General features: G+C 41.7%; 1 protein-coding gene across 2 annotated transcripts in view; it reads left to right on the top strand.

Moving 5' to 3' along the window:
• The window catches only part of SMAP1 (small ArfGAP 1), a 102,912-nt gene that overhangs the window by 5,755 nt on the left and 73,111 nt on the right, over positions 1–24,046 (top strand). For both annotated transcript variants that reach the window (XM_084262380.1, XM_084262379.1), the window contains exons 2-3: positions 22,587–22,720; positions 23,379–23,464. In XM_084262380.1, coding sequence (XP_084118506.1) covers positions 22,587–22,720; positions 23,379–23,464 — 220 coding nt within the window. The remainder of the gene's footprint in view (positions 1–22,586; positions 22,721–23,378; positions 23,465–24,046) is intronic.

Here is a 24,046-nt window from a genome sequence, read left to right as displayed (position 1 = left end):
TTTAATAAATATATTTTTCAGTATTTGTTGTACTAAACAACCCTTGGATGTTGGTATATGACTGAAGACTTGATCTTTCTGTCTGAAGAGTGGCAGGTACAGGCTGATGGGAGTTTGGAGAAGGACTAGAACAGGAGAGATTGTGGGGCTGAAAGGTGTGTAGCCAGAACCCATTATTGTGGTTTTGGCTTCAATGAAATTTAACTTCCGTATCAACGTGCCAGTCCTCACACAAAGTCTGAGCAGTGGGGGAAGAAAAAAAAGTCTAACTTAAATCCAAATGGGCAAAGTACCTATCAAAATATATTTGGACTAATCCAGCTAAGTTTAGAGTTGTTCAGACTCAGGTTTTTTATAGACAATTAAGCTTGCATGTGATCTCTCCTGTGGCAGGGAGACCAACTGAAGTATGTATGAACATATGTTCACTTGTGAAACTGCTTTTGCTACTTGCTTACTTTGGTGGCTGGTCTTCTCACTGTGATCTTCTTACCTGTATACTCAAATAGTGTCCTCCTTCCTCAGGAATTGACCTAAAGCCAGTGGGTAGCTCTTAGAGCTCACTGTCAGCCCGTACAAGGCTTCAGCTTTTACCTCTGACTGTCAGTGTAAGAAAGCTTTGGGACAGCTTATCGACAGTATTAGCTTGCTTTAGGACAAGGTACTGGCTGCTGTACCTCCTCAGGTGAAGAACTTCCCTGCCCTCCGAGTAGAGAAACTCCTGAAGTAGAAAACAAAGGAAATGGAACATGGTTGGATTAGATTGGAGGTCAGTTCCACACATCAGCTGAAGTGCAACATCTAGCCCAGTGTTGAAATTCAAACACAGAACAGTTGAAATTCAGGCACAGAACAGTAACCAACCAGTAGCTCTGTGGGTATGTTTTACTGGTGAATATAGTTGGAAATTTCAAATGTGACTTCTGGTTATGTGGATGAAGACATTGCTAGTACTTCTTGCTGTGATTCTTCAGTTGCAAAGTTGGTATTGCTGCTGTGAGATCAAACTGGTAAAGATTGTGTGAACATAACAGATTAGAATATGAATCAACGGATACAGGTGGAGCCTTCTGGCTGTCCAGTGAGGCTTCATAATATCCTTCTGCAAGGAATAATGGGGGAAAACTGCTTTGACTGGAACGCTATCTTGACTGCCAGTAATTATAACTAACTGATAACTAGAAAGTCTAGGGACCATCTGGTACTTGCACTGTTAAATTCCTGGCCTCTTCCTGAAAGCACTTTCAAAGACCTTAAGGGAGTGGAAACTCTATTGAGCCTCTCCTGACACTTAGTAGGATTTTTTTTCTTGATTCTCTGCAACTAAATAAAACTACCCCAATGCTCCGGCTTTAATACCGTTTTATCAGAGGAATCACAAGGTTGGAAGAGACCTTTGAAGATCGAGTCCAACCATGTATTACTGCCACTGGTTGCATGAGACTGAAACTTTGTGAGGAACTAGTTGCTGTTGTGGCCATGAGAGCCACAATTAATTGTCTTGTCTGAGAAAGGAGCTCTTCAAAAGATATTTTTCTTGCTGGGAGAAGAGTGTGGTGGCTTTAGCTTAAGACTTGTAAGTAGGTGGGGTGTTGTAGTATTGGGTGACTCAATGTGTTTTCTGCCTGTAAGGAAGAGATGTTTTCTTTTAATGGTTTGGCTTGGGAGGGACCTTAAGGATCATCTAGTTCCACCCCCTAGTGCCATGGGCAGGGACACTCTCCACTGGACCAAGTTGTCCAAAGCACCACCCAACTTGTAAATGCCTCTTCCCTCAAAGTGTTCAAGGTCAACTTCTCAGGGCAACCTGTTCCAGTCCCTCATCACCCACATTGTGAAGATTTTTTTCTGATGTCTAATCTAAATATACCATCCTTCAGCTTAAAGCTATTACCCCTTGTTGCATCACTTTGTCGCCTTGTAAACAGTTCCTATCCATCTTTCCTGTAGGCCCCTTCAGGTACTGGAAGGCTGCTATAAGGTCTCCTCAGAGCCTTCTCCCCAAGGCTGAACAACTCCCACTCTCTCAGCCTTTCTTCGTAGGAGAGGTGCTCCAGTCCTTTGAGCATCTTTGTGGCCCTCCTCTGGACATGCTGTAACAGGTCCATGTCTCTTGTACTGCAGCCATCAGAGCTGGTTGCAGCACTCCAGGTGTGATCTCACAAGAGCAGGATAGAGGGGAAGAATATCCTCTCTTGACCTGCTGCTTAAGCTGGTTTTGATACAGCCCAGAAAGCCAGCCCTGTCCTGGGCTGCAGGCACATGTTGAGTGCTCATTTTGAGCTTTACATCAGTCAGCACCCCTGAGTTGTCCTCCTTGGGTCTACTCTCAGTCTATTCTCTGCGCAGCCTGTCAGCTGTCTCTGGTCAGCACGCTCTCAAGCACATGTGCAAGACCTTGTGTTTGGCCTTGTTTAACTTTGTGGGGTTCCAGTGGGCCTGTCTTTCAAGCCTGTTGATGTCCCTCTGGATGGCATCCCTTCCCTCCAGCGTGCCCACTGCACTGCACAGCTTGGTGCTGTTGGTGAACTTGATGCACTTGATCCCACTGTCCATGTCTCTGGCAAAGAGGTTAAGCAGTGCCAGTCCCAATACTGATCCCTGAGGAATGCCAGCTCCTGAGTCTTACAGTGCAGAAGAATATTCTGAAATAAGCCACAGGAATTCTGTTTAGCTTGTAGCAGAACTGTTGTTTGTAAATACAGATTCCTGCTGTTGAAACTGTGTGCACAGCCTGAAGGCTTTTTCCCAAAGCCTTTAAAATGGTATTTGTGGGCACACTCTTCATTCCTCAGGACTTAAAGTTGATTTGATGAGACCCAGAGTGGCATGATACAGCTTGGAAGCTGTCATTTCTTTGACAGGAGGCTGGGCTACATGGCTGCTGTAGGTCCATTTCAACCTACATTTTCTGTTGTGACTGCTAACAAAAATATTTGTGGGACTTTGCTTTTTTATTATGCTGTGTTTTTTTAGGCTCTCTGAGGAGGATTGTACAGATGCAGAAATCCTTAAGTCCTTAGTTTGCTGCAAGCATTTTGAAGTACAGGCTTTGGTAATCTAAGCTATTTCCTTTGTGTGGACCATGAAGGTGGGACACTTCCTGGAAAGTGATGATGAGTATTGATGGGACCATGTCTTGTGCTTCAAAAGGCAAGAACACTCTAGATCTTTTGCTCAGGGGTTACTGGTGTGGGTGTCTCCTAAAGGTGCTTCAGTTGTGGTTCTGCCACTTCCAGTGATGCCACTGCAGGATGGCATTGATAGCAGCTGTTGATACTTCCTTTGTTCTTAAATCTCCTTTGGTAGAACTGAAACAGATGCTGTCTTGTGAATCTGCCCACTTTGATCTGAATGCTGTAAAGCAAGAACAGTTGTGCTGCAGCCTTAAGAAGCTCTTGTCAGCAATACAGAGGAAGCCATTTAGACTTTTAGGGAGTTACCTGTTCCTGGAGGGGTGGCTCCTTCTTTGATCCATGCTTCCTATAGGATTTGAGTCAATTATCAGCCATTCTTCAGGAGGTAGACAGCAGTTAATTTAGCTCAGGTGTCACATTAGCCTAGATTGGTTCAGTTGAGCATCATTCTTCTTTGTTATGAACTTAAATGTTTTGAATTGTGCTCTTGTGGCCACAACTAAATTCCCCAAGGCTTACCGGCTTTGCATTGCGAACAGGTAAGTTCTTCAGTGGTGACTTACTCTCTTGTTGAGGTTCTTGAAGAGTAATGCTGTTGAACCCATGGTTAGTTGAATCAGTCTTCACTCTATGGTCAACAACAAATTGTTTTTAGGTACTATGGAGGAGTGAAAATGAGTTAAGACTGGGCTGTGACGTTTCTGGCATCGCAGAGGGGCATAGCCTTCACAGCTGGGGGAGCTGCCATTCTCTGAGAGAGCTGTGGGGCTGTATGCAGCTTTGCCTAGAGGTGGCTAATAAGCCCGCTGAGAGCTTATAGCTCAGGATTAGAAGGCAGACCATGGGTGATATTGTGGGTGTCTGCTTCAGACCACCTGACAAGGAAAGAATTAGTAACAAAACCTTCCTTGGACACCTTAGGCCTAAACGTCACAGGCCTTGGTGCTGATGGGGGACTTGTCTGAAAAGGGGCAAAAAGGATCATCTAGTGAAGTACAGGCCAGCTGCCTTTGCCTCTCACCCTGGGAGGGTGGCAGAGCAAATGGTCCTGAAAGCATATAAGCAAAAAAAAATAAAGTCAGGGAATATCAGTGTGTATTAATGAAGTGGGTATCCTGCCTTATCAGCCCGGTTGCCTTCTGCAATGACCAAGCCAGATGACTGGTGTCTGAGGAGAACAATGGATATATTTGACTGTAATGAGGCTTTTTAACTGTTGTGAGAATTTCCTCATTGATAACCTGATAAAGTGCAGTCTGGATAAAGAGATGGATTGAAAATGGCCAAAGTGCTAGGCTGAGTTCTGATCAGCAGTTTGAAGTTCACCTGGAGGCCAGTCACTGTTGGTTGTTAGGGTTTTGTGCACACTGGCCACCATAAGAGTCTGACACAAAGATTACACTGATTCATGTGAGGTCTGAGTGAAGGTTTCAGTGTCCTCTTCTATTAGTTCTTGGGTTACTGCTCAAGCTGTGTGCCTTCAGAAAGGGACCCCTACTCCAGATTATGCCTCTCAATTATAGCTGTACCCCGTAGCCCTTAATTCTCCATGTCCAATCACTTAATTCTGGTTGATCATCTCTTAATTTCTTAGTGCTTTTCACTGTTGCTAGGCTGGCCACCTTCTAAAGTTACCTCAAACTGTTTCCTTGGTCCTTATCTCCATTCCACTCACATCTGTGGATTCAGCTAGTTTTGTTAGCAGTATTGGTTTTATCAAAAAATTTACTCTTGGTCCCTCTTGCAGCCAAAGGCTTTGACTCCTTTAGCTTAGCACTAGTCGTTAAAGAAGAATAACTGTATTCTTTCTCGATCAAACTTACTCTATAGCATTGGTATACTTCAGATTGATGCTGAGGCCAGCACTGTTCAATGACTTCATTAATGACCTGTATGATAAGATGGACTGCACCCTTGGCAAGCTTGAAGGAATAGAAAACTGGGAGGGGTAGTTGCTAAATCAGATGAATGTGCTAGTATTTAGGACAGAAAAACTGTCAGGCTGAAGAAATGGGCCAACAAAGGGAAATGAACGGCCCTACCCCTAGGGAGAGGATGCTGGGGATACTGTGGGTCACAGATTGGTCTTGAGCCAGTAATGAACCCTTTTATAAAGGGGACCAACAACGTCCTGAAGTGAATTCCAGGAGCAGCATCATCAGTGGCTGGGAGGACTTGAAGGTTAGTGTGTTTGACATACAGAGAGAGACTGAGAGAGCTGGGACTGTTTAGCCTGGAGGAGAGAAGGCTGCTGAGGATCTTACCAATGTGTATAAATATCTGATGACAGAGAGCAAAGAAGATGGAGGCAGACTTGTCTCTGTTTAGTAGTGATGGGACCATGAGGCATTGAACACAGATGGAAGCAAACTTTTTATTACTCTAGAAGAGGCTGAATCTAGGAGCAGGTTACCCAAAGAGGCTGTAGAGTCTCCATCCCTGGAGATAGCCAAAAGTTGACTGGGAACAATCTTAAGTAACTTGCAGTAGCTTGCTCTGCTCTGAGCAGGGAGCTTTGGACTAGATTATATTCAGGGGTCCCTTCCTGTCCCAGCTACTTTGGATCCAATTCATCTGTGGCATCACTTAGAAACTTGTATGGAGTCCCACTGCAGATACCGTGTAGATCTTCCAGAGGTGACCCAATCTGGCTATCTGACACAAATGGGAATTGAGGCGCTATGTAAAAAATGTTACTGATGTGCTGTTTACAACTAGCTAGGAGAATAGCTTCATGACTGAAACAGCATCCTCCTAAAGCTAGTGGGAAGTTGCTTAGAACTGGAATCTCTTGACAGACATCTCCTCAGAAGAGGAGGCTGAGGGGAGACCTTATCACCACCTACAACTACCTGAAGGGGGGTTGTAGAGAGGTGGGCGATGGTCTCTTCAGCCAGGTGGCAGGGGATAGGACAAGGGGAAATGGAATGAAGCTGTGCCAGGGCAGGTTTAGATTGGACATTAGAAAAAAACTTTATACTGAAAGAGTTGTCAGGGCCTGGAACAGGCTGCCCAGGGAGGTGCTTGAGTCACCTTCCCTGAATGTGTTCAAAAAAGGGGTGGATGAGGTACTTAAGGATATGGTTTAGCATAGGATGGGAGTGGTTGGACTTAGGATTTTCAAAGGTCTTTTCCAACCTTGTGATTCTGTGATCTTAAAACTGCCACTTGGAACTTTGTATTATGACTAAAAACAATGTCCCCTGAAAGACTGGGGTAGAATGAATGGCACTGGATTCCCCATTCTAGCCTCTTATCTGATGGAATGTCTGCTGAGAACTCTTTATACTTTTTTCCTCTTGATGGCTTCATACAAAGCCCTTCACACAATGGCTTCATTTTTTTGTGAGAATTTGGTACACTTAGATTTGAATGAATACCTGTTTCATAATCATCATTGTTTATAGTACACTGATTATCCTTCACTCTCCTGTCTTGATCACTTGTTACTTTCCAGTTGCTGATAAAAGCGTATGTCTGAGCACATATTGCTAAGGAGTTCCTAGTTGGTGTTATGGTATTTAAACTAATCAAAAGAACTTGAGTTGCTGTTTTGTTTCCAGCTTATCCAAACATACTTACAACAAGATCTGTATTCTCCTCACCAGAGGAGCCAGGGTGCTTTTGTGTTCTGGAGTAACTATCTAAAGAGGAGGAAGAACTTGAAGGTTCAGAGAACATCCTGGTAGATGCTCATGGTAGATGTGGATATGTAGAGCACTAATTCTGTAGCTCACAGAGATGGTGACGAGTTTTATGGGGAACTGAAAACTGCGCAGGTCAACTTGCTGCCTAACTCAGTAAACCTAGGTCATCAACTGCTATCTATCCCTTCAGGAAAGGTGTTTAGTAGACCATGGAGGAAAAAACAGGTAGAGATTGTAGCTCAGTCCCTGTCAGTGGTGCTGGGGAGAGTGGTGTGTGATACTTGGAGACAATGTTGCCAAGCAACTAACTTGACAGCTGTGATTTGGTAAAAGAGCAGTTCTGCTTCTCAAAGCTTTGCCTGGCTGATTTTGTGTAAGAAAATGGATATATTGACAAGGAGTGGGGAACTGTCCTTGCATGGATGAGAAAAGGAATGTGATATTCCACATCTGGCTGTCAGTTGCCGTATTTTTGTGTATCTCCTCCTTAAAAAGGAAGAGGGAAGAAGAATCTGTTATGTGACTTTTATTGAAGTGTTTGTATGAAAATGGATAAAGCTTCACAGTACAGGACTTCATTAGTGGGACTAAAGGCAGTAGTAATCCTTCAGGAATTTCTCCAAAAGAAGATGGAAATGATTCATTGTGTATAACCTATTATTCCTGAATACCGCTGAACTTGCAGGTGCATTAAAAACATGGTAGTGAGTGCTACTGGGACTGATCATTTTAAATAAGCTACTTGTAATTTGTGCTTGAGTAATTTGGATTTGAATTTGTCATTCACAACGATTTCTAGAAACAGCCAGTGTATTAATAACTAATGACACTTTTAAATATAGGACATACAGGATATTCAGTTCCCTGTTAGCTGTAGATGGCAAAAACATGCCTTTCTTCACATGTGGCAAATGCCATGCACACTCAACAATGGTTAACTGAAAAGATGTGCCATTGAGTGTAGCCTTTTTGGTTTCTGTTCTCATTGCCAAGGGGTATCTAGGTGAGTTTTAGCTTTAAATGTACCGAACCGCTCTGTTGGGTCTGGCTGGGCTGGAGCTAACATGAACTTTCCCCACAGCAGCCCTCATAGTGCTGTGCTGTGCAGGTGTTTTGGCTGTTGCTCAGCAGTGCTCTACAGCATCAAGGCTGTCTCTCTAAGATCTGCTTGAAGACCAGTAGTCTGGTGGATGGGCAAGAGGCTGAGAGGGGACACAGCCAGGACACTTGACCCATACTGACTAAAGTGATATTCCATACCATATCATGTAGTGTTCAGCAATAAAAGCTAAGAGAAGGCAGAAGGGGGGAGGCAATTTTTAAGGTTTGTCTTCTGTCACAACTGTTCTGGGTACCAAGGCCCTATTTCCCAGGAAGTAGACATAGTCTGCTGTTACTAAATAGAGAATAAAGTTTGAAATGCCATGCATAGAAGCAAAAGAAATGTAATTTCTTTATTAAACTGCCTTCATCTTGATCAATGAGGGTTTTTTCATCTTATTTTGTACCCCTTGGTGGACCTGTGGTGACTATCGAGGGTTAACCCACCACAGCTGCTGAGGCTTTCTTGTGTGTTCTAAGTAAAGATTCCCCTTAGTGAAAATTGTGAAGTCATGGTTTACTTTTCTGGGTGTTTTTCAGCCCACAGAAAGCAGCCTCTAAAAAGTGATGCTAAATGCCCCTTCACACTTGTCTTGTTCACTGCAGTTTCCATGGAGTTGGGGTGTTCATCAGGTTCATGTTTCAAAAGGTTGCTTCAAAAATATGTTTATATAGCAAAAAGATTCTGCCAAGTGTTTGGTCTTAAATGAGACTTTAAAAAGAACCCCACAGCAGATACAAGATCACATGCCAGAGTATCCTGCAAAGTTTTGGGAGTACGCTTTGAGGATTTATTTCTCAAGCAACCTTAATGTCACTCAGCCACTGGTTGGGGCTGAACCACCACATCAAGACAATTGAACAAAGCCCTGAGCGGCCTTGGTCTAGTTATATCTGATTAGAGCATCAAGTTAGCCTAAAATGACATCAGGAAGTCCATTCAAACCTAGAATAAATTATAGTGTTTATTCACTGATTGAGGAAATGCAGTAGTTGTGTCTTTCAAAGAGCATCTCTGAGCACACATTGTGTTTTGTGGATTGATCAAGCATATCTATGAGGGTGTGTGTTGGAACACTCCAAGGTCTGTTTGCTGAAACTTCAGGAGAGTATGGTTTTGGAGTGCAGATTGTCTGTCATGCAAGTCTTGGAGACTTGGTGGGAAGGATTTGTGTCCATGCCAATGGAGTCTAAAATGGGGAAAAGGCTTGATTCTGTTACCTTTGGCCTGTTCTTTCCCACAGAAAGTGCTGCTTTGAAGATCCGTAAGTTACAGTAAAACTTGGGGTTGCCTAAGAATGAAGTAGTGTGCGGTAGGCTGGACCTGACAGCTGCAATATATTAGCATTTGGGAGTAGGCAGATGGGCTCTCTGTAGGTAAGAGGTGTGGATATTGCAGCATAAAACTCCTAAGTCTGGTCTACTTAACCCTCAGAGAAAGTGAAGGAAGGCAGTATGTTGGGGAGGAAAGTATCTGAGTCTCTGCAGTGAATGTGGATGTTGTGGTTAATCCCAGTAAGCAGGTAAGTTTCACACAGCTGCTTGCTTTGTCTTCACCAGTGCAACTGGTGAGAGAATCAGAAGGGTAAAAGTGAGACCGTGTGGGTTGAGGTAGAGACAGTTTAATAGGTGAAGCAAAAGCCATGTGCACAGGCAAAGCAAAACAAGGAGTTCGTTCCCCACCTCCCACAGGCAGGCAGGTGTTCAGCCATCTCCAGGAAAGCAGGGCTCCATGTGTAACAGTTATTTAGCAGGATAAATGCCATCAGTCTGTATGTCCCCCTCTTCTTTCTTTCTTCCCCCAGCTTTGTTTTGTGTGGTGTCATAGGATATAGAATGTTCCTCTGGTCAGTTGGGGTCATCTGTCTTGGTTGTGTCCCCTCCCAACCTCTTACCCACCCTCAGCCTACTTGCTAGCAGGGCCTGAGAAGCAGGAAAAAGCCTTGGTGCTGTGCAAGCACAGCTCACCAGGAGCTAAAACACTGGTGTGTTGTTAACACTTCTGGTGTCAGATCCAAACCACAATCTCACATGGGCTGCTGCAAAGAAAATAAACTCTATCCCAGCACAAACTAGTATAGCAGGGCAGATCAGTACCAGAAACTAACTGTCCAGTGTGTTTCTACAGTCTATAGTCTGAAATTTGGCACTCTGCTTTTTGTCTAGATCACTGGTTTCTCTGCGTCTTTTTCAAACACAGGCTTATATGAGAGAAGATGTGGAGGTGTGTTTACCTGCTTTTTAATACTGAGTGTATAAGAGGAGAGCATCTGCAGAGTCACTGTGAGCTTGCACAGAGGTAGTGCAGCTTGGGGAGTGCTTACTTACGAGTCTCTTCAGTTGTATTTAAGTAAAACTGGTAAAAGGAAGGTGGTTAATGCAATTACTAGATAACTTACCTCTGTTAGAGAAAGGTAATCTTTCATTCCTGTTTATGGCAAACAGGCTATATTACAAACAAACTTATTTCTGAGGTGTTCATTGTTAAAGGAAGAGCTTCAATTGCTGGCTGAAGATTTTTTTATTTACAGCAGATGCTTATATAACGTTTTTTCTGTGCCTGGCTGCATAGGGGCTCTTGCTGCATCCCAACAGAGTAGCATAGATTTACACATTTTTTTATCAGTGATGGTTTTGCTTGATGCTTAGCTATCAACTTATAAAAACATTTGTAAGAACTTACTGTTCCCCAGTTTTCCTTTTATGTCTGCGTCTAAAAGGAATATAAATTGTACACCTAAAACAGTAAGCCTTTTAGCAGTTCCTTGCTGACAGGGGAAAAATTGCAGTCAAGACCAGCTCCAGAAGCTTCCTGCTAATACTGTAATATGCTACATAACCTTGTCTTTTTTAGAAAGTAGCAAATGCTGCTAACAGGAAATGACAGCTTGTACACCTTATTCTTGCTTCTTGAACTCTTGACACAAGCAGTCTTTCTCTTTACGAGTGAACAGGCAGGGTAAAATTAGAGCCATACTCCTTAGCCAAATTGAAATTTGATTTCTGGAGCTGTTAGCTGATTGAATGTGCCAGGGTTGGCACCTCTGTCATTTCTGACTCTCAGGGCAGTGACTTCAATTTCCAATGTGTGTGCTGTAGCAGGCTAGTCTCCCACAAGGCTGGTAAGAGTGCTGTGGCAGTGCCCCATATACTCTGCATGTGGCCTCCATATACATATACCTGTGCTGTGGGTAGCCAAGCATGAGCATGGCAGGCACAGTTGCCAGCCAAGGCTCAGGAACTGCCCTCTGATTGTTCAGTAGCTGGTTATGACCCTGCTTGCCTGGGCAGTGTTATTAGGATGGCTGGGGAAATCTGTGATGTGAAATGTATTCCTTACTGGGAAGTAAACTTTGGAACTTGTTTTAAAGGAAGCCTCTGTACAAATACTGAGTTAAACTAATACTTGCATCAAAACTAAGTGTTTTAATGAGGAAGGTGCTTTCAGAAATAAAACTAATAGGAGACCTTGGTGATTATCTTCAGGGAATAAACCTCCAGAAGCCATTCTTGACTTCCTTTTTATCTTAATATTATGTTACATGAAGAATGATCCACTATGTATACATGTAACTTCAAAATAAACAGTAAATACTGTATTATATTTAACAACTTAATATTTCAATCATTACAAAGTGTTCAGTAAAATCAATTTTTTTTATTTTGGAAAATATCTTACAATTTTATTCAGTCAAAACTCAAATTTTTAGCAGCTGTTTGTTAATATGCCCAAAGTATTTCAGTTTGTCAGCTTACAAGATTGTTGTGCCAAAAGACTGTAGACAAGAAAAAGGCTGTTCATGTCAAGAATAACCTGGATATCTCCAACTACCAGTCCTCTGACTTACAAACTGCATTTTTTCACATTCCTAACTTTGTTTCCTGTATAAGGCTTTTAATGTTCAAAATGTTGCATGACTTGAGTATATTCCAAAGTTAAGTAGTTATCAAGCCAGCCACTTAATTTTGCCGTTTAAGCATGGAACTGAAAGAACATTCATGTCGCTGTACTTCCTTTCTAATTAAGGCTTTATACAGCCCTTGAAATAAGGACACTGTCTTTGAAATGCTGTTAACAATTACTGGCACAACTGAAGCAGATGCATTGGTGAGCTGAAGGAGTAGCTGAAACCAGCTGAGATGTCTCACTCCTAGAAGTCAGAAAAATACAAGGGGAAGAGTTTAATTCAGAATATTTCTACACAGCCTCTTTGGAGTTATGAATAGGGCTGAGCTTAATGGATTTCTTCACTTTCATTAAAAAAAAACCCCAGTTATTCAGGTAGAAAAGACAAACTTGGAGGAATTCTGTCCTTGAAACTCTATACCACTCCCCGACACTATAAATATCAAACTGAAGCTTCTAAGCTTGTCTTCTCACTGTTCTTGCAATGCACCTTGAACCCCACAACTTCAGCTGTTAACAAGCTGGACTCTGGAACAGTGTGTTTAGTTGCCTGAATTGTCTGTGTTCAGTGCAACTTTGTGCTGTTGAGTTTGATATGATCTCAGACATCTTAAATAACCCCTTGTGTTTGAACTTCCTCCACCTCTATATTTTAAATGTGGCAAATTTTTTCAAATTCTGACCTTGACTATCAAACACAGGCTTACTAAGCTAGCTATAGGAGACTTCTAAAGACTAAAGATGTTTAAGCCACAGCATTTTATTGTCTTTATATAAAGCAGTATTTTGCTGCATGCTTAGACTTTTACATCTGAAAAGCTTGTAAAAGCTGCACTTAAATGGTTTTCTTAGCCTTTGGGTATGGAGGTAAAGCAAGGAAGCCTCTTCTGTAGAGGAAAACGAATCAAGCTTAGTGTGGAGGAGTAATGTGACACAAGAACATGCTTCAGGCTATTTGTTCTGCTTAATCAAACTAATTCAGTGGATCAAGTGACAGGTAAATAGTCCCATATCAGTAGTCTCTAAAGGCTCAAGGACCTTGAAGGACATTTTATTTGAGAATAAAGATTCTTGTACTGTGGCTCTTCTGCAGTTGTTTTTGCTTCAAGACCTTTATGCAAGATTTTTTTTTTAAGATTTGTTCTTTAATTTGCAAAGTTTGATTCAGTGGGCATGATTAGCATTGCAATTAAGTTTTTCCTGTTGTGGGGAGTATGTTTTATTGGTGTTTCTCTTTCCTCTCAGTCTGAATCAAAAATGCTTGGAGATGGGTGAGATTCTACTTTTGGGGGGATGAACAAAGCAGCCTACAGTAAAGTTATTAAGAGATGGACTCTGAAGCAGCAGGATTAGACTGAAAATGGATGATAGTAATTGTATTGCTTTGGGCATTTTATTGTCACCTTAATCCCTGTTTCTAGTATGTTATGTATGTGTTTGAGAAAGTTTGAGGAGTCACTATAGTTCTGCCTTGTGGTGGGTATCCACTAGGGAAAGGGCTGTTTTGTTTCTTAGCTGTTTTGTGTTGAATTATATAAAATGCAACCCAATTACTTTTTTCTCTGCCTGATACATGTAGGAATGATTGAGTTCTGTTCATGATCTTTATCTGTATCTCAGCTTGGAGAAATATTTATAAATGTGTTTCTGAAAGATACTCATTGATAACCTGAGTGAAGTCTTGAGTAGCAGAAGACTTCTGCAGTGTGAACCGTGTGAGGGAGTAGTGCAGAGAGATCGAGCCCACTGATGCTTTTTGGTAAGTTCTTGGCCAGAAAGTGACCACTGGCTACCAACCATTCAGGATGTTGGACACGTTGATTTTTCTTGCAGTTAATTCTGTATTCCACAAGATGGAGCCAGTTATTTGACTAGTAAAGTCTGTGAACAGGCAGCAGAATTTGGAGAAAGAGATGAATTAAAGTAACTCCACTGTGCTTTATGGTCAAAGGACAGGCAGGGTGCAGCTGAGTGAAAGGAAGGATCACGGTCTGTCAGTCCTTGAAGGTGCTGGCCCAGGATAACTTTGCTGCAGAGTGCCTTGAGAAGCAAAGCAGTTGGTGCTCTGTTACATGTAATACTTGGCTTCCTTCCTTGTAGAATTGATAACTATAAGAATGGAGCATGAAAACTGTTTTTACATGCTTCTTTAATACAAACCTTATTTAAATTTGTCTTGATGAGCTTTTTTCATTTAAAACTTTGTGTCAGCCAGGTTAGTCTCCTGGCTAACTGTTTTCTATGCAGTGGTGTAAAGGGTTCAAAGTAGCTTGAGATATGAGACACACCCTTCCCTTTGAGAGCAAATACACAATTGAAAGGCTGTGCTTGCTGATTTTACCTTTATTCAGACCTCTCTTGCTCTCTAATGAATGGTTGGACTAGATGATCTTTTAGGTCTTTTCCAACCTTGATAATTCTGTGATTCTGTGATTCTAAGTTGTGGGTGCACCTGTGTTGCAGCAAGTGAAGTATTTAGGGTATTAATCTTCAGTTGCAGTAAGCTGAACAGGTGGTAGTAGACTGATGGAAGGCAGGAAACTGAATTACTGTGGTAAGGGAGGCAACCATTGTAATTCTGCTTTTTAGGCATAGCTACAATAATCTTATACTTCCTCCTCTGTGGGCATCTCTGCATTCTGCCATATAGCAATGGGACTTTTGCTTCCTTTTGCCTCTAGTTTCTTCTGGTCTCTGCTGCCTATTTATATTATTTGTTTTTAAACTTGTGTGGGAGGCATTCCTGTTCCCAGCCAGTCTAGTCTGGTAGTGTATAAACTTTCTTACTGATTTCTTGCTGCAGGTAGAAGCTGAGTAGAGGATAGAGTATTGACTGGGGTGTTCAAAGCAGTTGAAGGATTTTTATACAGACTAATTGCACAGAGAGCTAAAGCAATCTTTCACACTCTACTGACTACTTGGATTTGTATATAGTGTATATATGAGGCTTCTTCAGCTTTTTGTAATGCAGATAAAAGTGATTTTTTTTTTTTCCCCTCAGTATTTTAAATGAGCAGCATCTTGTAAACCTTGTTTTGTACCTGATACAGGACTATATTTACTGATGGAAAATAAAACTTGATCTGTTTGGAATAAAACTTAAACCTTGGACTCCTAAAAACTAATGTGTGTTGTCCTGTTTCCTTTGCAAATGCACTATAACTCCTTCAGTGTTGTTATTCTTGCCTGAAGAACTGTACCAGCTGTACCTACACGAAGTTGTTTGTATTGGCTGTAACTACATTAGCAGGGTGTGTCAGCAATGCTCTGAATGTTTATTGTGACTCCTTCAATCAGCTGGCTAATATAATGGAGTAGGATATATGGCACAAACTCGAATGAGTTGCAGGGATGGGGAAGAAACAGATATAAAAGTTTATGCACCCATGTTAAGCATATGCAAGGTACTAGACCAACTTAGATAATTTTTGAGGAGATATTTCTTCTCTGTTATATCCTGAGGTGGGGAGGGGGAGTGGGAAAGCTTATGAAATATGTTGGGACAAAAGCTTTCACCTCACCAGGGACTATGTAAAAATGATAACTTCACAAAATTCACACTTTGAAATGCTTTTTAGAAGAATGTCATGTGAGGATGGACAGTTTTTTCACTGACTTAAAAATTGACTTGAAATCAACTTGTGTGAGGTATCTGAAATGATGTAACTTACTTTCAAGCTCTTCATTGCCTACATTTTAAAGAGCTGAAGTCTGTTTTTAGATGTTCATAGGGTTTGGGTTTTTTTTGTAGCTGTAGACATTTCTGCAAGTAGAGGGAATGCTTGTTCTCTAATAACTCTACTGGTTTGGAAGGCTACTGTACCTGGAAAAAATTTTCTTCAGGTTTTCTCAAGTTTGCAAGTTACCAATTCTAAATTTAAAGATGTACCGGGAAGTGTTGTGTCTATATATATTTCATTCATAGTCTCAAATGAAGGACTCCTTAAATACTCTAGAAATATAACAATTATTCCTGTTTATGTACATCTAGTTGAATTATAGCTTCTATTCAAAACTCTGTATACAATTCTTGAACATAAACTAATGTTTGCAGATGTGGTGGGCTGTTCCCAGTGAGCAGCCAAACACCCACCATACCTATTGTTCACTTCTTTCTTCTGTGAAATGGGGAAAAAATAGAAAGATTTGTGGGTTGTGATCAGGACAGTTTAAGGGAAGCAAAAGCTGTGCACTCAAGTGGAGTGAAAAGAGGATTTCATTCACTACTTCCCATCAACAGGCAGATGTTTGGCTGTGTCCTGGAAAGCAGGGTCTCAGCATGTGTAACAATTGTTTGGGAAGCCAGATACCATAATCACAAATGCCCACTCCTTCCTACTCCTCTTTGTTTCCACCAGCTTTTGTTGCTGAGCATGATGTTATATGGTCCTTTGGTCAGTTGAGGTTTGCTGTCCCTGATGTTTCCCATCCTGGGCTCTTGTTCAGTCCTTTCAACTGAGTGGGGTGGGAAAGAAAGCACTGGCTGTGGGCAAGCACTGTTCCATCATAGCCAGAGCATTAGTGTTACAGGTGCTGTTGTAGTCACAAATCTGAAGCACAGCTCCATGCAGAATGCTATGAAAAAAGTTACCTCAATCCCAGCCAGACCCAGTACAGTGAGGAAATGTTGCTTGGTATTTTCTATGTAACATATTGATCACTCAGACTCCAAATTAATTTGTGAAGTCATGTGACAGCACAAATCCATTTTTCCATTTAGTTCTTAGAGAAGCTTGCACTTGTTCTGTGTTTAAGTTTCAAATCCAAACTTAATCAAGCTTTTTATGAAGGTAACAGGTACAGTTGCCAGTAAGACTAAATATGCAAATTTAAAAAAAAATATGGTGGCTTTTTTTTTAGTCAGGGTTAGTTATTTCAAAGGGCTAATTGTTCATTTTAGAGCAGTACTGAGAGGTTGTCGGGTGTTCAGAAGAATAACCTAATATACTGAAAATCACTTTGATTATTTCTCTGTGCTCATCTTCATAGCTGACGTTATACAACTACCTGTAAGAACTGAAAAGAAAATGTAAGTCTAAACAGTGGACAAATATAAAAAAGGAAAGAAATTTTAGATTGGGGGTGGTGTGGTGTGTGGAAGGCTCTCTTCTTAGAAGCAGCACTCTGTTTTAGCATTGCTGAATGTTTTCCTTTGTTCATCCAGGCAGTGTTTCAGGGACTTCATAGTATCCTGTCATATGGTATAAACATTGGCCATGTCCTAGTGTGCTTTTTCCTTAATTTAACTTCAGCAAAACTTGAAAGAATCTGAAACTTATTGAGCAGTTATCTGTATTTTAAATGACTGGAGAAATTACTTGAAGTGTATTTTTATCGGAGTGGTGCAGCACACTGCTCAAGTGCAGGTCAATTCTTCTAGTAAGAACCTTGAATTCAAATGACTTTCAAAAGAATAACAGTTGTATTAAAACTTATGTCAAGCAATATTTCATGTTAGTGCAGCTCCAGTCAGCCAATACTGTTTATGCAGTTCTTGATAGGTAAGATTACTGCTGCTGTGTAAAAGCATTGTAAATAGCAGTCATAAATGTCTTAATCTCCAGCTTTTAATTCTGAAGCCAAATACCTGTTTTCTTAATTGGCTAGCAAAATATATGAAGTATGTAACCTAGATTATGTGTATGGAATCATTGAACGGTTTGGGTTGGAGGGGACATCAAAGATCATCTAGTTTCACCATCTCCTGCCATGGGCAGGGACACCCTCTGCTAGACCAGGTTGCCCAAAGCATCATCTAACCTGGCCTTGAACACTGCCAGGGAGGGGGCAGCCACAGCTTCTCTGGGCAGCCTGTTCCCATGCCTCACTACCTTCATGCTAAAGAATTTCTTCCTAACATCTAATCTAAGCCTGTGCTTTTTCAGTTTGATGCCATTACCCCCTTGTCCTATCATCACACTCCCTGATAAATAATTCCATCTTCACTGTAGGCCCCCTTTAGGTACTGGAAGGCTGGTATAAGGTCTGCTTGCAGCCTTCTCTTCTCCAGGCTGAAAAAGCCCAACTCTCTCAACCTATTTTCATAGGAGAGGTACTCCAGCCCCCTGATCACCTTTGTGGCCTCCTCTGGACTTCTCGGAGAGCTCGATGTCTTTCTGTACTGGGGACCCCACAGCTGGATGCAGTATTCCAGGTGTGGTCTCACCAGAGCAGAGGGGCAGAAACACCTCCTTTAATACAGCCCAGGGTATGGCAGGCCTTCTGGGCTGCAAGCATGTGTTGCTGGCTCATGTTGAGCCATCACCCCCAAGTCCTTCTTGGGGCTACTCTCAGTCTATTCTCTGCCCAGACTGCAGTTATGCTTAGGACTGTGCCAACCTAACCACAGGACCTTGTGCTTGGCCTTGTTTTAACTTCACGTAGTTCACATGGGCCTGTCTTTCAAGCCTTTCAGGGCCCTTCTGAATGGCAGTCCCTTCCCTCTGGCATCTTGACCATGTGGTGTGGCTTGGTGGTGTTGGCAAACTTGCTGAGGGTGTCCTTAATCCCACTGTTTGTATCACCAACAAAGATGTTAAACAGCTCTGGTCCTAGTACTGACCCCTGAGGAACACTACTTATCACTGATCTCCACATGGACATTGAGCCAATGACCACAACTCTTTTTGTACCACTCTCCAGCCTGTTCTTTATCCACTGAGTGGCCCATATGTTGAATCCATTTAGAGACAAGGATGTCATATGGGACAGTGTCAAATGCCTTGCATGAATCCAGGAAGATGATGTCTGCCACCCTTCACTTGTCCACCAGTTCTGTTACCCCATCATAGAAGATTCCCAGATTTGTCAGGCAATATTTGCCCTTAGTGAAGTCACGTTGGCTGTCACCAGTCACCTCTTCCTTCTCCAGGTGTCTTGAGAATTTTCTCCAGGAGGATCTGCTCCATGATCTTGCTGGGCACAGAGGTAAGACTGACTGGCCTGTAGTTTTCTGGACCTCCTTTTTCCCCTTTTTAAACATGGGGGTTATGTTTCTCCTTTTCTAGTCAGTGGGGACTTCACCAGACTACCAGGACATCTCAGATACGATGGTGAGTGGCTTGGACATGCCATCTGCCAGTTCCTTCATGACACACAGATGCTTCTTATCAGGTCTCATGGACTTGTGCACCTTCAGGTTCTTTGGGTGTTGTTGAACCTGATATAGTGGGCAGTTCTTTATCCTGCCTTTGGTCCCTGCCTTTGCCTTCCATGACTTGGGTGGTGTGGATAGAGCTTTTGCTGGTGAAAACTGAGGCAAAAAATTCCTTGAGCACCTCAGCCTTCTCCATATCCTGTGTAACCAGGTCTCCTGTTTTGTTCTGGAGAGGGCCTACATTTTCTCTCATGTTCCTTTTATCACTAACGTACCTTTTAATTTGTTCTATGGCAATTTTTTCAAAAGTTTCTTTAAAGACCCAGTGAGAAGAAACCTGTGAATATTTGTTAGATGCAGATAATTGGGATAGCTGTAAATCATTTATTGAATCAGTCCAAATGACTATTAAACATTTCATGTGCAGGAAGGCTTGCAGACTAAGCTTTAGTTGACTGCTTGGTGAAGTCAAGCACAGCTGGTTTGATGTCCATACAGAAAACATTTTGTAACTCCTTTTGTGTACTGCTTAACTGTGGCTGTGATCGATTTGCACCAAGTAAAACATTTTTAATTTGAAGTGTTTAATATTGCATATTGTCATTAGGCTGAAATAAATTCAGAAGCTGCATGTGTATGTTTTGTCTGGCCTCAGGCTTGTCTGCTAAATTTGTTACTTTATTGCTTAAGTTTATGTGATGTCACAGAATGACAGGGATTGGAAGGGACCTCTGGAGATCATCCACTCCAAGCCCCCTGCTAAAGCACAGTCACGTAGAGCAGGTTGCACAGGATTGTGTCCGAGCGAGTTTTGAATATTCCCAGAGGAGAAGTCTCCACAGCCTCTCCAGGCAGCCTGTGTCAGTCCTCTGTCAGCCTCAAAGTGAGGAAGTTTTTCCTTGAGATGGAACCTCCAGTGTTACAGTTTCTGCCTGTTGCCCCTTGTCCTGACACTGGGCACCATTGGAAAGAGTCTGGCCCCATCCTCTTGGCATCTGCCCTTGAGATATTTATAAGCATTAATCATAGTTCCTCTCAGTCTTCTCCAGTCTAAATGAACACAGCTGTCTCTCAGCCTTTCTTCATATGAGAGATGTTAAAGTCCCCAATATCATCTTTGTAGCCCTTAGCTGGACTTTCTCCAGTAGTTCCCTGTCTTGAACTAGGGAGCCCAGAACTGGACACAGCACTCCAGATATGGCCTCACCAGGGCAGAGTAGAGGGGGAGGAGAACCTCCCTTGACCAGCTGGCTATGGTCTTCTTGGTAACAAGGGTGCATTGCTGGCTTTCGGAGAACCCATCGACCAGGACTTAGAGGTTCTCTAGAGTGCTGCTTCCAACTCGTCAACCCCTACTAAACCCATGCTGGTACTTGGAGTTATTCCTCCCTAGGTGCAGGACCCTACACTTTCTTGAATTTCATTAGATTCCTCTCTGCCCAACTCTGTAGCCTCCCCAGTTCACTAATTTCCCTAAGCTATTTGAGATACAAGTACAAATTATTGAAATCTGGGCTGCTGGGAAAGTACAAAACCCTTCCAGGAGAAAAGCAGCTAATTCACAAGCTGTATGGTGATCTGTCTTTTTATTTAACAAAATTCTAAGTTAAAATATTAAACTACAAAGTTAATGATCTCCATCTTCATTTATTAATACAGACTTCAGTCGTGTCAAGCCCTCATCCCGGTCTTGTCTAATTAATGTAGAACTTGTCTATCTGAGATATTATAGATGAAGAAGAACTTAGAGAATATGAATCTCATGATGTCTAGTTTTACCAAACAGTTTTACCACAAACTCAGTTGTGCTAAAAAGTTCATAGGGGCTATGTAAACACTGTATAGGGGTAGGGGGAACTGGTGAAGCTGTGGGGCACTTAAGACCTTGCATTAGCTTTTTGTTTTTAAACCATTATGGCTACATTAAGCAGTTGCATAAGTGGAGGTACTTAATCTACAGTAGAGTGTTTGGGAGGTTTCTTGATTTAGTTTCTTCTGGTGTACTACTTTACCTGAAACTTGATTAATATGTTGAGGCAAATGGCCTGCAAAGTTCTATCCTGGAGCACTAAAATTTAAAGTAGTATATCCTCCTGTGCCACAGATGTATGTAGACAGTAAGGACAGAGGAAGTATTTAATGTCTGTGCTGTTTTATAGGGGAAAATAAAAAGCAGGTCATCAGGTCACTAGTTGTTGAACAAGGTAAGACACACACTGCACACAGCTTGATTGCTCGTTCTTATCTGACAAACGGTAGTTTTAATCTAGAAGTGCCACGTGGAACATGATGTGTTAGTTTCAATAAGTAACTCTGTTAGATCTCTTGACCCCTGAAATCTAATTTTGTGATGGTGGCACTTTACTTCAAAAACTGCCAGTCATCTTAATCATTTCGGGTTTACAGGTCAAGCAATAGACTTCTGGTGGTCTGACTTTTTGAGATCTGGAACAAGACAAATTAAAAGCAAGGTGCCTACCCAAAAATATTGCCAGGATTTCCACTAACAAGAGGAAGGCTTCTTGCAACAAGCCTGGGGAGCTTTGTAGGTGTCTTGAGATTTCCAAAAACCAATTCAAAAGAGCAGAACCTAGCTGAAAGGATTTCCCCTGCCTCCTTGTTTTGGCTATTCCTGAGCAGTGCTTGCACATTATCAGGGCTTTTATTTTTGTCAGTTCTGGCCCCCACAGATGAGTAGGCTGAGGGGTGGGCGGGCAAGGAATTGGGAAGTGTCTAGATTTGCATCGGTCATAGAAAGGCAGAAAATAATTGCTCAAAATGTTTTCCAGCTCTTCAGTGTGCCTTGGTTTTGATGGCTAATTATTTAATCTCTGAACTTGCTAGAGCTGAGAGAACTAGATGGCAGTGCCTTTAACAGTGGTGTTGTGCAGAGATGGAATAAAATTATATAAATGTGTTTAATTTGAGACTATGTAGTAACTTCAGGTCAAACATCCAAAGTGTCACTGTGGGAGTTCAGGCCAGCCTGTATCAACATTGTCAACACAGTGGAGTTGTGTTGTAAGGCTCGTAAATCAACCTGATTCTGTGAGAAAATTCACTGAGTTGTGAATGGCAACTCATGCTGTAGTTTAAGAATCAGGGGCACTCAGTGTATTTGGTTTTGCACCATTCTTAGTCATGGATATTTTCATCAGTTGGTTTTGCAAATCTCTGTATAATCGTTCCCAAGAGCTTGCATGCTACTGTTGTGAAGTCTGGGCTGTGTGAGGTATTAAAGGATTTGTTGCATTAATATAAGATTGCCCTGTATTTAATTTCAAGTCAAGTATAGATGCATGTTGTCTTTTTATTGGAGTAAAGGAGGCATCTTCTACTGATTTCTGCTGATGCTTGTATCTGCTGCATAGCTGTAAGGATTAGTCAAGATGTAAGCAAAATGTTCTTGTTACTAGTAAGCCAATTTTCTATAGTTTGTTTGTTTTGGGGGGGAGGGTGGTGGACACAACCTATGACTTCCTAGCTTAACATGGCTAATTCAAGTGGTATGTGATATCACTTAGAATAAAATTGCTAGTGATGGAGATTGTTAGAAGCAATACATAACTTAGAGAAACAACCTCGTGTCTTTATTCAGACTAGTGTATGCCTGCTGTCAGTATAGAATTAAGCCAAAGAAAATCACCACAGTATATGGAATTTTGAAAAGAAATATTTTATTTCCCTGTTCCCCTTAGGTCCAAGATGGGCCTCCTGGAACACCGGTGTTTTTATTTGCATCAGATGTGCTGGAATACATCGAAATCTTGGGGTCCATATATCAAGGGTCAAGTCTGTCAACTTGGACCAATGGACACCAGAGCAAATACAGGTAAAATAAATTTGTTTTCTATTAGAAGGGAATGCCAGGAGTCTTTTTGAAAGGATTTGAGTGTATCATGATGCCCCAACTTAATTGATTTACAGTCAAAATAGTTCTTAATATGTTTTATTTCTACTATAATGAGTTTAAGTTTTGAAAACTTGCTTCAGAAATTGGCTTAGCTATCGTCTGTGTCATTTTAGATGTGTTGCATCTTGCCACAGGGAGCCTGAAAGCTGCTTCTTTTTTTTATCTGTAGAAAATGTGTTGTAAGCCGTTTCCTTTTCAGTAGATGACAGTAAAGTAGCCTTCACCCATCTACCTGATTCTTGGTCACTTTCTTTGGGAAGTGTGAAGCCTCTTTTTGCTGCCAGACAAATTTTTTTTACTCATTTCTTCTGGTCTAAAGATCCATCCTGAGAGATGAAGGTTTCTCTTTCACTAGTTGGACTAGTTTGCACTGTAAGCAGTGTCTATCTTGTTAGCCTCTGCTCAGTAAGTCTTGGCAGGCCACCTTCCTCTGCCGTGGGAACATCTCTGAAGACACACGACAGCAGAGAGGTCTCCAAGTTAAAAACCTGCATTTCAGCACACCTATAGCATTCTGACTATTTCAGGATTTACAGTATTGATGGACATGAACTAACTGTTTTCTGCTTTTCCACAGTGCATGCAGGAAATGGGAAATACTAAAGCAAGACTACTCTATGAAGCTAATCTACCAGAGAACTTCCGAAGACCTCAAACAGATCAGTATCCTTTTGGTTTTAGCTTTTACATTGAAGTGACTTTTAATGTCATTTAGATGTTATGACAGTTTCAAAGAACTGCTACATTTGGCAACTCACCTTATTGATATTGTTGTATAAGAAATGACAGTGGAAGCTGGAAACGGTTCAGAAAAGGTTTAAATTACTTCAGTTATAGCAAATCTACTTTGTAATGAGATTTGGCAAGCCCCATTTAGTTTTGCTTTCAGAAGAGGTGACTTCATAAATTCCCTGTATGTAAGAACTTAGAGTGATACTAGACAGCTCTTGAATATTCTGTCTTTATCTTGAGTAACTGCCAGCTGAAGTTAGAAGCATTTGAACAGGAAATAATGAGCTGAATGGTAAAGTAAAATAAGCCATTGGATCTCACTCAAGTGGAGTATGGATTTCTTCCTCTAGATTAAATATTCTATTATGTTTTGGAGTTGAAGTGTGTACGTTCTGTGAAGTGTGTGAGCACAATTGACTAGCACAGGAATATCAAAATAAACCAAACCTCCTGGATGGCCACTGCTTGTGTTAGTGTGTGGTTATCACCGTGTGCCTGGAAGGGGAGGGTTGG

The sequence above is a fragment of the Gallinula chloropus genome (genome assembly GCF_964237585.1).
Source record: "Gallinula chloropus genome assembly, chromosome: 3".
Classification (NCBI taxonomy): domain Eukaryota; kingdom Metazoa; phylum Chordata; class Aves; order Gruiformes; family Rallidae; genus Gallinula; species Gallinula chloropus.
Note: the sequence above shows the minus strand (reverse complement) of the source record. Positions and strands in the feature narration are given on the sequence as shown.